General features: G+C 42.0%; 2 protein-coding genes across 2 annotated transcripts; both read right to left on the reverse strand.

Annotated features, from left to right (window-relative positions):
• Positions 1 to 1,013: 1,013 nt before the first annotated feature.
• On the reverse strand, positions 1,014 to 2,683 carry LOC134322017 (trichohyalin-like). The gene is made up of 3 exons (XM_063003888.1): positions 1,631 to 2,683; positions 1,373 to 1,543; positions 1,014 to 1,270 (listed from the first exon to the last, which is right to left on the reverse strand). Exons 1-3 carry the CDS (start codon positions 2,658 to 2,660, stop codon positions 1,086 to 1,088), a joined length of 1,386 nt encoding a protein of 461 aa, XP_062859958.1. The 5' UTR covers positions 2,661 to 2,683; the 3' UTR covers positions 1,014 to 1,085.
• A 7,400-nt stretch (positions 2,684 to 10,083) lies between these two features.
• LOC134322018 (uncharacterized) lies at positions 10,084 to 11,759 on the reverse strand. The gene is made up of 3 exons (XM_063003889.1): positions 10,701 to 11,759; positions 10,443 to 10,613; positions 10,084 to 10,340 (listed from the first exon to the last, which is right to left on the reverse strand). The coding sequence occupies exons 1-3, from the start codon at positions 11,737 to 11,739 to the stop codon at positions 10,156 to 10,158; spliced, it is 1,395 nt and encodes a 464-aa protein (XP_062859959.1). The 5' UTR covers positions 11,740 to 11,759; the 3' UTR covers positions 10,084 to 10,155.
• Between the last annotated feature and the right edge of the window lie 3,543 nt (positions 11,760 to 15,302).

Here is a 15,302-nt window from a genome sequence, read left to right on the forward strand (position 1 = left end):
GTTATGCTTTCTTAATACAATTCCAGAAATGAGACGACATTTGAAATGCCATTAAAACACCAAACTATAAATATAAAATCTGTATTTTTTACTATTTTATTTCTGCATTTTCTCCCATTTTTCTTCCATTTTTAGCGTAGTCAGTTTGTCTTCCACTGCTGGTGGATCCCTGATTACAGTTGAGGTGGGTATATTACTGCTCACGCCTCCTCCGACCCGCGTGCAGCCCTTAGCGGAACCCTTTTTCACCCATGCATTCTGCACAGGCGCCTCTCTATCTGCCAATCAAGATCTTTACACAGCGTTTGAAGACCCCACCAACATAGTCCGGCCATCCCGCCCTAGCACAAATGTATCTGCTGCAGGCACTAGATGTCGTTCAGACCTCCGGTGGCAACACAGAGTTTCAAATTGAGGCGTTCAGAAGCTCAGCGCTGGTGTGCTAGTGGAATATGCTGCTGTGCTACTTGGGTGCCTTAAAATCAGTATTAAATTAAACACAAACAAAAAGAAAACTGAAGATTTAATATTTCACCTCATGGATTTTATTTATATAAAGTTTATACAGTGTTGGCATTGTTGGATAAAAACTTGATGCTAAAATAGTGGCTCTAAATGGTTTTTTTCTGAAACACCAACCAACAACAAAACAGTTTAATTAAAAAAACAAGCAAAACACTGTTTTTACTTTAGCCAACAAGCTAAATACTTCATAAATACTTCATACTTTCTGTTAGTATAGAACTTTCTACACACACTTACACGTATGCCTATCTTTATGTAAACACGCACACGTCTCCACTAGACTGATTGTATAACCTGCTTTATTCTACTTCCTAACTACTTGTGTATGTACAATTAATATATGTCTGATGCTAGCAGCAGTGGTCCATGGGTCTTCTTCTTCTTTTTAAAATAATAAAACGCAACACAACGCAGAAGTAGCGTGACCGGTTCCTCATCATTATAAAGTGGACCGGTTACATGTGCACAAAATCAAACCAACCAACAAGTTGATGAATGCACTTGATTTTTATTTTAATGTTGGAAAAGTTGGCGTGTTGGTTCTCCGGATCGTCTCCACGTCAGATCTTGAAGAACGAGGACAGTCGACGGGAAGCTACAGCGACCGGCAACCCAACAGCAGCGCCGATGACAAAACCCTTCAGGATGTTGTTGATGGTACTGGGCGTGTGGTTCTCAGTCTGGTTCTTCTTGAGTTTGTTTTTGGGACACGACGGCGGAGGGGCGACGGCCGGCACTGACACGCCTACACAGCGACACAGAGCCGACATGCACACGTGTTAAAGGAAACTCCAGCGTTACTCCACCTAGCGTGTGTATAACGTGTATTTCTGAATACAAACCATACCTTGATCTTCCTGATGTCCATCTTCACACACGGTCTCCATCAGAGCCCCAAACTCTTCAGGTTGGGCTTCAACAATGGGGGGAACAAGAACGTCGTCCTGCAGCTGCTGGTGGTTCGTTTTGTTAGAGGACGCCTCGGAGATGTTCTTCAGAATGACGGACTGCTGTGGATCTGATGGAGAAATGAAATCTGATTCAGTTTGTAATGCTCACCTTAATCAGATCACCACCATCTATCTATAAAATCCCTCAAACGTACCTTCAGTCCATCCTCTATCCAGGTTCTGCTCCTCCGGGTTTCTTATTTGGTGCTCCAAAGCTGCTGGCTCATCCAGTTCTGTCCACCGGTGCTCAGGTGCTTCATCCCTGTCTAGGTCCTTCAGCGAGTTCACTAGAGCTACCCGTTCCTCCACCTTCTTCATCTGGTCCATCCGAGGGACCTGCTTCTCCAGCCTTTTTTTCTCCAGGTCCATTTTCTCCTCAAAATTTGGCTTCTTCATATTAACTCCTAAAAACCTAACCACCTTTTTTATCCGTTTCTTTCCCTGGTCCTCTAAACCTACCTGCTTTGGTTTAGCCACCGGGTCCAGCGGGGCCACCTGCCTCTGTACCTTCTTCATCCTAGTCTCTATGCCAAGAACCAGCTGTTTTACCCATTTTCTCTTCTGGTCCCCTAGAACTACCTGCTCTGGTTTATCTACCAGGTCCACCTGCCTCTCTACCTTCTTCAACTTAGTCTCTATGTCAAGAACCATCTGTTTGACCTGTTTCTTTTCCTGGTCCTCTAGAACTATCTGCTCTGGTTTAGCCAGCATGTCCACCTGCCTCTGTACCTTCTTCATCTCAGTCTCCATGTCAAGAATCATCTGTTTCACCCGTTTCTTCCCCTGGTCCTCTAGAACTACCTGCTCTGGTTTATCCATCAGGTCCAGCAGGGCCACCTGCCTCTGTGCCTTTTTCATCTCAATGTCAAGAATCATCTGTTTTACCTGTTTCTGCCCCTGGTCCTCTAGAACTACCTGCTCTGGTTTATCCACCGGATCCAGCGGGGCCACCTGACTCTGTGCTCTCTTCATCTCAATCTCTATAACCAGAACCCCCTTCTTCACTCGTTTCTTCCTCTGGTTCTCTGGAATTTCCTCTATTTTCTCTGTTTGCTTCTCCAGCTGATCCTTCAACGTCCCTACCTGGTTCCTCTGCACTACCTGGTTCTCCAGGACCATCTCTTCCTTTTGATCCTCTCTTTCCTGCATCTCTAGTTTCTTTGCTTCTCTGCCACAGGAGAACATGATTTGTGCTGCTCACTGTCTCAGTGTCTGAGTTCAAATGAGCACAAACTCATGAAACACAGGAACTTATTCCCGAGGTTTTGGAGTGTGGTGATGTCATCGTGATGATGTCACAATGTGTGCATGTAGCTGAGAGTGGTGCTGATCATCATCACTGCTGCACTCAGTATCATTAACCTCTAGTGTAGAGTGGGGACAGTGGTGGCCTAGTGGGAGGAGCTTCGGGCCCTATCAACCGAAAGGTTAAGAGTTTGAATCCCAGCTCTGCTATTTAGCAAGACCTTCAACCCTGTTTGCTCCAGGGGCATAACAGCTGGAATACTGCACACCTGTATATGTATATATGACAAATAAATATATAATATATAATAATATATAATATATAACAATGTGTCTCGTTGTGAAGTTTTGTTGATCGTGTTTGCGGGTTTGATTTCTAAATCTAACCATTACCGTGTATGATCCTTGTCTTCCGTTTACTGTTTTGGTTTTCGTTGCCTGTCTGTTCATCCTCTGGTTTTGAAATCGAGCTGATTTTGCGATTGTCACATTTTTCACAACATCTAGTAAAAACGTTCATTCGAATTAACCAAATTACAGTGGGGCCAAAAAGTATTTAGTCAGTCACTGATTGTGCAAGTTCTCCTACTAGAAAGATGAGAGAGGTCTGTAATTTTCATCATAGCTACACTTCAACTATGAGAGACAAAATGAGAAAAAAAAATCCAGGAAATCACATTGTAGGATTTTTAAAGAATTTATTTGTAAAATATGGTGGAAAATAAGTATTTGGTCAATAACAAAAGTTTAACTCAATACTTTGTAACATAACCTTTGTTGGCAATGACAGAGGTCAAACGTTTCCTGTAAGTCTTCACCAGGTTTGCACACACTGTAGCTGGTATTTTGGCTTATTCCTCCATGCAGATCTCTAGAGCAGTAATGTTTTGGGGCTGTCGCTGGGAAACATGGACTTTCAACTCCCTCCACAAAGACTGGCTAGGCCACTCCAGAACCTTGAAATGCTTTTTACGGAGCCACTCCTTCGTTGCCCGAGCGGTGTGTTTGGGATCATTGTCATGCTGGAAGACCCAGCCACGTTCCATCTTCAATGCTCTCACTGATGGAAGGAGGTTTTGGCTTAAAATCTCACGATACATGGCCCCGTTCATTCTTCCCTTAACACGGATCAGTCGTCCTGTCCCCTTTGCAGAAAAACAGCCCCAAAGCATGATGTTTCCACCCCCATGCTTCACAGTAGGTATGGTGTTCTTGGGATGCAACTCAGCATTCTTCTTCCACCAAACACGACGAGTTGAGTTTTTACCAAAAAGTTCCATTTTGGTTTCATCTGACCACATGATATTCTTCCAATCCTCTTCTGGATCATCCATATGCTCTCTGGCAAACTTCAGACGGGCCTGGACATGTACTGGCTTAAACAGGGGGACACGCCTGGCACTGCAGGATTTGAGTCCCTCTCGGCGTAGTGTTACTGATGGTAGCCTTTGTTACTTTGGTCCCAGCTCTCTGCAGGTCATTCATCAGGTCCCTCCGTGTAGTTCTGGGATTTTTGCTCACCGTTCTCATGATCATTTTGACCACACGGGATGAGATCTTGCGTGGGGCCCCAGATCAAGGGAGATTATCAATGGTCTTGTATGTCTTCCATTTTCTTACAATTGCTCCCACAGTTGATTTATTTACACCAACCTGCTTGCCTATTGTAGATTCACTCTTCCCAGCCTGGTGCAGGTCTACAATTTTCTTCCTGGTGTCCTTCGACAGATCTTTGGTCTTGGCCATGGTTGAGTTTGGAGTCTGACTGTTTGAGGCTGTGGACAGGTGTCTTTTATACAGATAACGAGGTCAAACAGGTGCCATTAATACAGGTAACGAGTGGAGGACAGAAGAGCTTCTCAAAGAAGAAGTGACAGGTCTGTGAGAGCCAGAAATCTTGCTTGTTTGTGGGTGACCAAATACTTATTTTCCACCATAATTTACAAATAAATTCTTTAAAAATCCTACAATGTGATTTCCTGGATTTTTTTTCTTATTTTGTCTCTCATAGTTGAAGTGTAGCTATGATGAAAATTACAGACCTCTCTCATCTTTCTAAGTAGGAGAACCTGCACAATCAGTGGCTGACTAAATACTTTTTGGCCCCACTGTAATCCTGAAATTCGATCAGCTCTAATTTTAATATTGCATTCATTAAAATATACCATGTTTTTATTGTTAAATAAAACACTACTGACTATTCTAAGTAACATTGCTTTTATTTATTTCAACGGATGATAAAAAATGTTTCTTTGTAGGAGCAGAAACCAGTGGCATAACGGGGGGGGGGGGGGGGGGGGTGTTCACTTGAGCCCATGGCAGGGGGGTGGGGGTCTCCACAACATGAACTCAACCATCCACCTCACTGCCCCCCCATCTCTGTCTGCAGATAAGACAAACTATTCTGTGAAAAAATATTCATGCTGGCGAGTGTTTTTAATTGTTCGTTTATGCAGATGCCCCTGCCTCCTACTCCATGATTACCAGCCTCACTCGTGTCATCGTAGATGAATTTGTCTCTGCTGACAGGAGCTCCACAGCGCTTCCCTCTCCTCTCCACTGTCTCATGTAAGATTGTGGTCAGCTCATGGATTGCAGCTCGTGTTCTAGGCAGTTGTCTAGAGGTCTAGAGGAACTGAAGCAAAAGCTCTTAAACAGTATTGAAAGACTGAGATATTTTCATGCTCAGATATCATCACTAAATCAGAATGTCAAGTCAAGTCAGGTTTATTTATAAAGCGTCTTCAAAGACCCAAAGGGTCACCCAAGGCACTGTACAATAAAATCAAACAATAATAAAAACAATTAGTTTAAACAACAGTACAACAAGCCAGTGAAATGAAATGAAGTAAAAGACATATAGCAAAATAAAATTAGAGTAAATAAAACAGAAAAAAAGCCATGCTACAGCTCAACAGCCTGTGAAAATAAATAGGTCTTCAAATTGGATTTAAAACGATCAACTGTAGGGGATGTCTTAATGAAAAGTGGCAAGCTGTTCCAAAGTTTTGGGGCAGCCACAGAGAAAGCCCGATCACCTTTGGAACTCATCCGAGAACGTGGGACAGCTAAAAGCAACTGGTCAGAAGATCTCAGGATTCTGGAGGTAGAGTGGGCGCAAATGAGGTCAGAAATATAGGATGGGGCTACACCATGGAGAGCCTTGTATACGAATAAAAGAACCTTAAAATCTGTGCGATATTTTACTGGGAGCCAATGAAGAGAGGCCAGGATGGGTGAGATGTGCTCCCTTTTCTTTGTACCTGTGAGTAACCGAGCAGCAGCGTTTAGATCTAGATCTAAAAAACTAGATCAGGCAACTCAAAACCTAGAGACCGTATTGTGCACAACCTTAGATAACGTAGCCCCACTCAAAACTAAACTGATTATGGAGAAAAAACTTGCTCCATGGTACAATGACCACACATGCACACTTAAGCAGGCAGCACGGAAATTAGAACGCAAGTGGCGTCACACTACACTGGAAGTGTATAAGATTGCTTGGAAAGATGCTCTAACTGAGTATAAACATGCACTTATAAAAGCTAAATCTTTATATTATTCGTCCCTAATAGAGAAAAATAAGAACAATCCTAGATTCCTTTTTGAGACAGTGTCCAAATTAACTAAAAACGTCAATGAAACTGAATCTAATATACCGCCCGACTGTACCAGCGATGATTCTTTAAAATTCTTTAATGACAAGATAGAAAAAATACGACTTCAGAGTCAAAATGTGTCACTTGCCAATGTTAAGTATGGACTCACTCTGAGCAGCATTGGTGATAATAGTAACGAGTTAATCCAACTAAATTCCTTTAATTCAATCTCCCAAAATGAACTAACTGTGTTGATTAAATAATCAAAGTCATCATCGTGTATACTCGATCCTGTTCCAACTCGTTTACTTAAAGATTTACTGCCAGCTATTGTAGAGCCCCTGCTTACATTAATCAATGCATCCCTTAGCCTTGGGTACGTACCTAAATTGTTTAAAAGTGCTGTTATTAAACCCCTGATTAAAAAAACTAATCTTGATCCACATGTACTAGCTAATTATAGGCCAATTTCAAACCTTCCTTTTGTCTCTAAAATATTAGAAAAAGTAGTTTCCAAACAATTATGTTCTTATTTGAATGAAAATTGTATTCATGAAAAATTTCAATCAGGATTTAGACCCAACCATAGTACCGAAACCGCATTAATTAGAGTAGTTAACGAGTTGTTAATGTCTTCTGATAATGGATGTGTCTCTTTTCTTGTTCTATTAGATCTTAGTGCAGCGTTTGATACGGTCGATCAGAACATTTTACTGGAGAGGCTAGAAAATACAGTAGGTGTTAAAGGACTCGCACTCTCTTGGTTTTAATCATATTTGACTGACCGCTCTCAATTTGTTTATGTAAATAATAAATGCTCGGAAACTACAAAAGTAAAGTGTTGTGTTCCACAGGGGTCGGTACTGGGACCGCTATTATTTACACTCTATATGCTTCCACTAGGTGAAATTATTCATAAACATGGCATAAACTTTCACTGCTATGCAGATGACACACAGCTGTATATATCAGCCAAACCAAATGATACTGACACAATCAGTAAGATAGAAGATTAAAGTGTAAACAACATAAAAAACTTGGGTGTCACAATAGATTCAGATCTTTCCTTTGATGCACACGTTAATAATATTACTAGAGTTGCTTTCTATCATTTGTGTAATATTTCTAAAATAAGAAATATACTATCTGTTAATGACGCCAAACAACTGATCCATGCGTTTATAACTTCTTGGTTAGATTATTGTAATGCTCTTCTAACTGGATGCTCTGGTAGATCCATAAACAAACTCCAGTTAGTTCAAAATGCAGCAGCTCGAACTAGAACTAAAAAATTTGATCATATTACTCCTGTTCTATCATCTCTTCACTGGCTGCCAGTTCAATTCTGCATTGATTACAAAATACTTTTACTAACCTATAAAGTGCTACATGGTCTGTACCACAGTATCTGAGTGAACTTATTAATCACTACAACCCAGCGCGTCCACTTCGTTCACAAGATGCAGGGTTACTTATAGTTCCTAGAATTAAAAAGACCACAGCTGGTGGAAGAGCATTTTCTTACAAAGCTCCACAACTCTGGAATAATCTTCCTGCCTCTGTTCGGGATTCGGACACAGTCTCGATGTTTAAGTCTAGACTGAAAACATATTTATTTTCTCAGGCTTTTGATTAGTATAGACAAGGTGCAGAGCTTGGGGGTTCTTGGTCATAGAAACTTGTGGTGATCAGGGATGTTGGGTTGCTGCTGTTCTGCCTCTCTTGTCCGATCACTCCGGTTTGGGTAGGGGAGGTGGGCGCTGATGTCCTGTGAAAGCTGTCATGACCTTGTTACCTGCTCGCTCTCCCTTTTAGTTCTACTGTAATATTTAGGGCTGCCGGAGTCTAAAACTCTCTGTAAAACTGTTTTACTCAACTAGCATTGTACATTATTAACTACATTCTCTGTTGTTTTACTCCAAAGGCATTCTGATGGAAACCTGTTTACCCGCCGAGGTTAAGGATTGAAGTCGAGACTGCCGTGACAACGATGCTGCTCCTGCCGGATGTGACGGGTCTGGAGTAATTGCACCAAGAATGACAAGAACTCACTACAGACCTTATTGAAGACTAGACCGAATAACAACTCTATTATTATTATTTATTTATTTATCTATTTATTACCAGTTATAACTTTTAGATAATTTAATCCTGTGTTTATATGCTTTGGGTAAATCGTGCATTTATTTAAAGTATCCTCCAGGACACCCAAGAAGGATGGGCCCTGCTGAGTCTGGTTCCCCTCAAGGTTTCTTCCTGTAATTTTCAGGGAGTTTTTCCTTGCCACAGTCGCCCTCGGCTTGCTCAACAGGGGTTTTTGTATCTGTTGGTCCTGGATTTTGTAAAGTTGCTTTGAGACAATGTCTATTGTAAAAAACTGTATATAAATAAAGTTGACTTGACTTGACTTAACTAACAATTTTTCTTCCATTTCCAAAAAAAAAAAAAAAACCCACTTTGATCCTAACAGGTTTCAGCAGATTTGTGTTCTTCAACTGATGTTTACTTAAACTAGAGAAATGAAATGTTTACTATGGAAGCACTTCTGTAAGTCGGTCTGGATAAGAGCAGCTGCTAAATGCAGAAAATGTAAATGTAAAATGTAAGTGGCCAAAAGAACACAAGTTCATCAAAATTAAAATATCAGTCTGATGTACTGTGGTTCCTGCACCACTAGGTGGCGGTGTGACCTGATGATCTGATACAAACAACTCAAAAGTATGTGGACACGTCTCCTAATTACTGAGTTCAGCTGTTTCAGCCACACCCAGTGTTAACAAGCGTATAAAATCAGCTCTATAAAAGCAGTTCTATGCTTAATACTTTTTGGGAACAGTTTGGGGAAGGTTTTTTCCTGGTTCAACATGACTGCCACTCTGCACACAAAGTTCTATAAGGACGTGATGAGTTTAGTGTGGAGGAACTTCACTGGAGTGCAGAAACTGGTGTGTGACCTTCACCCAGCTGGATGAATCAGAACCTCGGTTTTCAGCCTGACCTTGTCGGTCCAAAAAGCTCTTTTGACTGAGCTGTCAAGATCCTTGTAAACACACTCCAAAATCTCACACTCTAAACACATAGTCCGGTCACCCCGCCCTAGCAGTAATGTATCTGCTGCAGGCACTGCCAATTATGCCCGCTAGATGTCGTTTAGCCACCCGGTGGCAACACGGTTTCGAGGAGTTCAGAATCTCGGCGCTGGTGTGCTAGCAGAATATCCCGCTGTGCCACTTGGGCACCTTAAAATCAGTATAAAATAAATCACAAACAAAAGGAAAACTGAAGATTTAATATTTCACCTTGTGGACTTTATACAGTGTTGGAAACGTTGGCTACAAACCTTGATGCTAAAATCGTGGCTCTAAACATTTTTTGTTCTAAAACCCTCGCCAAGAGCAAAACAGTTTAATTTAAAAAACAAGCAAAACACTGTTTTTACTTTAGCCAACAAGCTAAATACTTCATAAATACTTCATACTTTCTGTTAGTATAGAACTTTCTACACACACTTACACGTATGCCTATCTTTATGTAAACACGCACACGTCTCCACTAGACTGATTGTATAACCTGCTTTATTCTACTTCCTAACTACTTGTGTATGTACAATAAATATATGTCTGATGCTAGCAGCAGTGGTCCATGGGTCTTCTTCTTCTTTTTAAAATAATAAAACGCAACACAACGCAGAAGTAGCGTGACCGGTTCCTCATCATTATAAAGTGGACCGGTTACATGTGCACAAAATCAAACCAACCAACAAGTTGATGAATGCACTTGATTTTTATTTTAATGTTGGAAAAGTTGGCGTGTTGGTTCTCCGGATCGTCTCCACGTCAGATCTTGAAGAACGAGGACAGTCGACGGGAAGCTACAGCGACCGGCAACCCAACAGCAGCGCCGATGACAAAACCCTTCAGGATGTTGTTGATGGTACTGGGCGTGTGGTTCTCAGTCTGGTTCTTCTTGAGTTTGTTTTTGGGACACGACGGCGGAGGGGCGACGGCCGGCACTGACACGCCTACACAGCGACACAGAGCCGACATGCACACGTGTTAAAGGAAACTCCAGCGTTACTCCACCTAGCGTGTGTATAACGTGTATTTCTGAATACAAACCATACCTTGATCTTCCTGATGTCCATCTTCACACACGGTCTCCATCAGAGCCCCAAACTCTTCAGGTTGGGCTTCAACAATGGGGGGAACAAGAACGTCGTCCTGCAGCTGCTGGTGGTCCGTTTTGTTAGAGGACGCCTCGGAGATGTTCTTCAGAATGACGGACTGCTGTGGATCTGATGGAGAAATGAAATCTGATTCAGTTTGTAATGTTCACCTTAATCAGATCACCACCATCTATCTATAAAATCCCTCAAACGTACCTTCAGTCCATCCTCTATCCAGGTTCTGCTCCTCCGGGTTTCTTATTTGGTGCTCCAAAGCTGCTGGCTCATCCAGTTCTGTCCACCGGTGCTCAGGTGCTTCATCCCTGTCTAGGTCCTTCAGCGAGTTCACTAGAGCTACCCGTTCCTCCACCTTCTTCATCTGGTCCATCAGAGGCACCTGCTTCTCCAGCCCTTTTTGCTCCAGGTTTTTGGGGACCATTTTCTCCTCAAAATTTGGCTTCTTCATATTAACTCCTAAAAACCGAACCACCTTTTTTATCCGTTTCTTTCCCTGGTCCTCTAAACCTACCTGCTTTGGTTTAGCCACCGGGTCCAGCGGGGCCACCTGCCTCTGTACCTTCTTCATCCTAGTCTCTATGCCAAGAACCAGCTGTTTTACCCATTTTCTCTTCTGGTCCCCTAGAACTACCTGCTCTGGTTTATCTACCAGGTCCACCTGCCTCTCTACCTTCTTCAACTTAGTCTCTATGTCAAGAACCATCTGTTTGACCTGTTTCTTTTCCTGGTCCTCTAGAACTACCTGCTCTGGTTTAGCCAGCGTGTCCACCTGCCTCTGTACCTTCTTCATCTCAGTCTCCATGTCAAGAATCATCTGTTTCACCCGTTTCTTCCCCTGGTCCTCTAGAACTACCTGCTCTGGTTTATCCATCAGGTCCAGCAGGGCCACCTGCCTCTGTGCCTTTTTCATCTCAATGTCAAGAATCATCTGTTTTACCTGTTTCTGCCCCTGGTCCTCTAGAACTACCTGCTCTGGTTTATCCACCGGATCCAGCGGGGCCACCTGACTCTGTGCTCTCTTCATCTCAATCTCTATAACCAGAACCCCCTTCTTCACTCGTTTCTTCCTCTGGTTCTCTGGAATTTCCTCTATTTTCTCTGTTTGCTTCTCCAGCTGATCCTTCAACGTCCCTACCAGGTTCCTCTGCACTACCTGGTTCTCCAGGACCATCTCTTCCTTTTGATCCTCTCTTTCCTGCATCTCTAGTTTCTTTGCTTCTCTGCCACAGGAGAACATGATTTGTGCTGCTCACTGTCTCAGTGTCTGAGTTCAAATGAGCACAAACTCATGAAACACAGGAACTTATTCCCGAGGTTTTGGAGTGTGGTGATGTCATCGTGATGATGTAGCTGAGAGTGGTGCTGATCATCATCACTGCTGCACTCAGTATCATTAACCTCTAGTGTAGAGTGGGGACAGTGGTGGCCTAGTGGGAGGAGCTTCGGGCCCTATCAACCGAAAGGTTAAGAGTTTGAATCCCAGCTCTGCTATTTAGCAAGACCTTCAACCCTGTTTGCTCCAGGGGCATAACAGCTGGAATACTGCACACCTGTATATGTATAAATGACAACCAAAGGCAATCTATTCTATTACCATATATATACAGTATATATATATATATATATATATATATATATATATATATATATATATATATATATATATATATATATATATATATATATATATATATATATATATATATATATATATATATATACAGTGTATCACAAAAGTGAGTACACCCCTCACATTTCTGCAAATATTTCATTATATCTTTTCATGGGACAACACTATAGACATGAAACTTGGATATAACTTAGAGTAGTCAGTGTACAACTTGTATAGCAGTGTAGATTTACTGTCTTCTGAAAATAACTCAACACACAGCCATTAAGGTCTAAATAGCTGGCAACATAAGTGAGTACACCCCACAGTGAACATGTCCAAATTGTGCCCAAATGTGTCGTTGTCCCTCCCTGGTGTCATGTGTCAAGGTCCCAGGTGTAAATGGGGAGCAGGGCTGTTAAATTTGGTGTTTTGGGTACAATTCTCTCATACTGACCACAGGATATTCAACATGGCACCTCATGGCAAAGAACTCTCTGAGGATGTGAGAAATAGAATTGTTGCTCTCCACAAAGATGGCCTGGGCTATAAGAAGATTGCTAACACCCTGAAACTGAGCTACAGCATGGTGGCCAAGGTCATACAGCGGTTTTCCAGGACAGGTTCCACTCGGAACAGGCTTCGCCAGGGTCGACCAAAGAAGTTGAGTCCACGTGTTTGGCGTCATATCCAGAGGTTGGCTTTAAAAAATAGACACATGAGTGCTGCCAGCATTGCTGCAGAGGTTGAAGACGTGGGAGGTCAGCCTGTCAGTGCTCAGACCATACGCCGCACACTGCATCAACTCGGTCTGCATGGTCGTCATCCCAGAAGGAAGCTGACGCACAAGAAAGCCCGCAAACAGTTTGCTGAAGACAAGCAGTCCAAGAACATGGATTACTGGAATGCCCTGTGGTCTGACGAGACCAAGATAAACTTGTTTGGCTCAGATGGTGTCCAGCATGTGTGGCGGCGCCCTGGTGAGAAGTACCAAGACAACTGTATCTTGCCTACAGTCAAGCATGGTGGTGGTAGCATCATGGTCTTGGGCTGCATGAGTGTTGCTGGCACTGGGGAGCTGCAGTTCATTGAGGGAAACATGAATTCCAACATGTACTGTGACATTCTGAAACAGAGCATGATCCCCTCCCTTCGAAAACTGGGCCTCATGGCAGTTTTCCAACAGGATAACGACCCCAAACACAACCTCCAAGATTACAACTGCCTTGCTGAGGAAGCTGAAGGTAAAGGTGATGGACTAAACCCAATTGAGCACCTGTGGCGCATCCTCAAGTGGAAGGTGGAGGAGTTCAAGGTGTCTAACATCCACCAGCTCCGTGATGTCATCATGGAGGAGTGGAAGAGGATTCCAGTAGCAACCTGTGCAGCTCTGGTGAATTCCATGCCCAGGAGGGTTAAGGCAGTGCTAATAATGGTGGTCACACAAAATATTGACACTTTGGGCACAATTTGGACATGTTCACTGTGGGGTGTACTCACTTATGTTGCCAGCTATTTAGACATTAATGGCTGTGTGTTGAGTTATTTTCAGAAGACAGTAAATCTACACTGCTATACAAGTTGTACACTGACTACTCTAAGTTATATCCAAGTTTCATGTCTATAGTGTTGTCCCATGAAAAGATATAATAAAATATTTGCAGAAATGTGAGGGGTGTACTCACTTTTGTGATACACTGTATATTGAACTGATTGTGTCTTTGTGCTCTGTTTAGTAATTAAAGGTTTGTGGTTTAGGACAGATCCAATTTGCACTGAAAGGGATTAGGGCTTGTGGTTTGGGACACTTCCACTTAGTATACAATTGCTTAGATTGTATACTGCTTCAACTGTAAGTCGCTTTGGATAAAAGCGTCTGCTAAATGTCGAAAATGTAAATGAAAACACAAATAATAGTAATAAAGTGTAAATAATAAATTACTAAAATATAATAATAATAGCAACAACAAATAACAGTAATAAAATCCAAATAATAAATAACTAAAATATAATAATAATAATAGTAAACTAATAGTATAAATATATGATAAATAACAACAATCTAATCAAATCTAAATAATAAACAACAATATTAATAATAAAACAATTGTACTAAAATTTAAATAATGATTAAAATAATAATAATAATAATACAATCTAAATAAACAACTACAATAATATAATTAATAATAATAATACTTTTGAGTTGTCATTAGCCTGGTTCAATTACCATAAAAATATAATTATTGCAGATACAAAAAAGTCATTTCTGTTTTGAAGGAAATTTTAAACGTTTATAAAGTCCAAGATAAAATCTTTTATTTGTCACTAAACTACAGACAGAATCATTCTGATCTCTACTAAAAATAAAAACGCACCCAGAAAAGTAATCAGATTTATTCTGAATGACAGTTTATTTGTTGAGGATCTTTAGTTTCATCACCACTGGGCTGCAGGTTCGAGGGTGAAATCGAACTTGATGTCTGGCAGCTTCTCAGATTGAAATCTCGGCAGCTTTTTGTGAACTAACAGAGGCACCTTCAGGGTGAAGTGAGGATAGAATTAGATTAAAAGTGGTGCTGCCGGGGAGGGGCAGGGTGTGGGTGCGTGGGTGTGTGTGTGGGGGGGGGGGGACTCAGTATTAGAGGGCTATAAATGATAGACTGAAGTAATAAGTAAATAAAACTATACAACAGTCAATGTGGGAGACACTGTGGGTTTCATTTCGGGCTCTGGTTTCCTCCCAAAAGTCCTAAGACGTGCAGTCAGGCTCATTGAAGCTACTAGAAATTCCTTTCTGTGTGGAGTTTGCATGTTCTCCCTGTGTCTGTGTGGGTTTCCTCCCACAGTCCAAAGACATGCAGTCAGTTTAATTGAAGACACTGAATTGCCCTGTAGGTGAATGAGTGTGTTTGTGTTTATGTGTGTGTCTGCCCTGCGATGTACTGGCACCCCGTCCAGGGTGTTACTGTGTGCCTTGCGCCCATTGAAAAGCTGGGATAGGCTTCTTAGGCTAGGATAGGCTCCCCCTCTCCGCAACACTGATTGGATATGCGGTTAAGAAAGTGAGTGAGTTAAAAATAAAACTATACAACAGTAACTAAGGGCGACACGGTGGCTCGGTGGGTAGCACTGTCGCCTCACAGCTGAAGGTCCTGGGTTCGATTCTCTAGCTGGGCGACCAGGATCCT

This window comes from Trichomycterus rosablanca, chromosome 10, assembly GCF_030014385.1.
Source record: "Trichomycterus rosablanca isolate fTriRos1 chromosome 10, fTriRos1.hap1, whole genome shotgun sequence".
NCBI lineage: Eukaryota > Metazoa > Chordata > Actinopteri > Siluriformes > Trichomycteridae > Trichomycterus > Trichomycterus rosablanca.

Coding starts and splice junctions, on each gene's coding strand:
- LOC134322017 (XM_063003888.1), bottom strand. CDS start 2,660: ATGTTCTCCTGTGGCAGAGAAGCAAAGAAACTAGAGATGCAGGAAAGA. Junction 1,544..1,630: donor GGATAGAGGATGGACTGAAG/GTACGTTTGAGG, acceptor TTTCTCCATCAG/ATCCACAGCAGTCCGTCATT. Junction 1,271..1,372: donor TGGACATCAGGAAGATCAAG/GTATGGTTTGTA, acceptor GTCGCTGTGTAG/GCGTGTCAGTGCCGGCCGTC.
- LOC134322018 (XM_063003889.1), bottom strand. CDS start 11,739: ATGTTCTCCTGTGGCAGAGAAGCAAAGAAACTAGAGATGCAGGAAAGA. Junction 10,614..10,700: donor GGATAGAGGATGGACTGAAG/GTACGTTTGAGG, acceptor TTTCTCCATCAG/ATCCACAGCAGTCCGTCATT. Junction 10,341..10,442: donor TGGACATCAGGAAGATCAAG/GTATGGTTTGTA, acceptor GTCGCTGTGTAG/GCGTGTCAGTGCCGGCCGTC.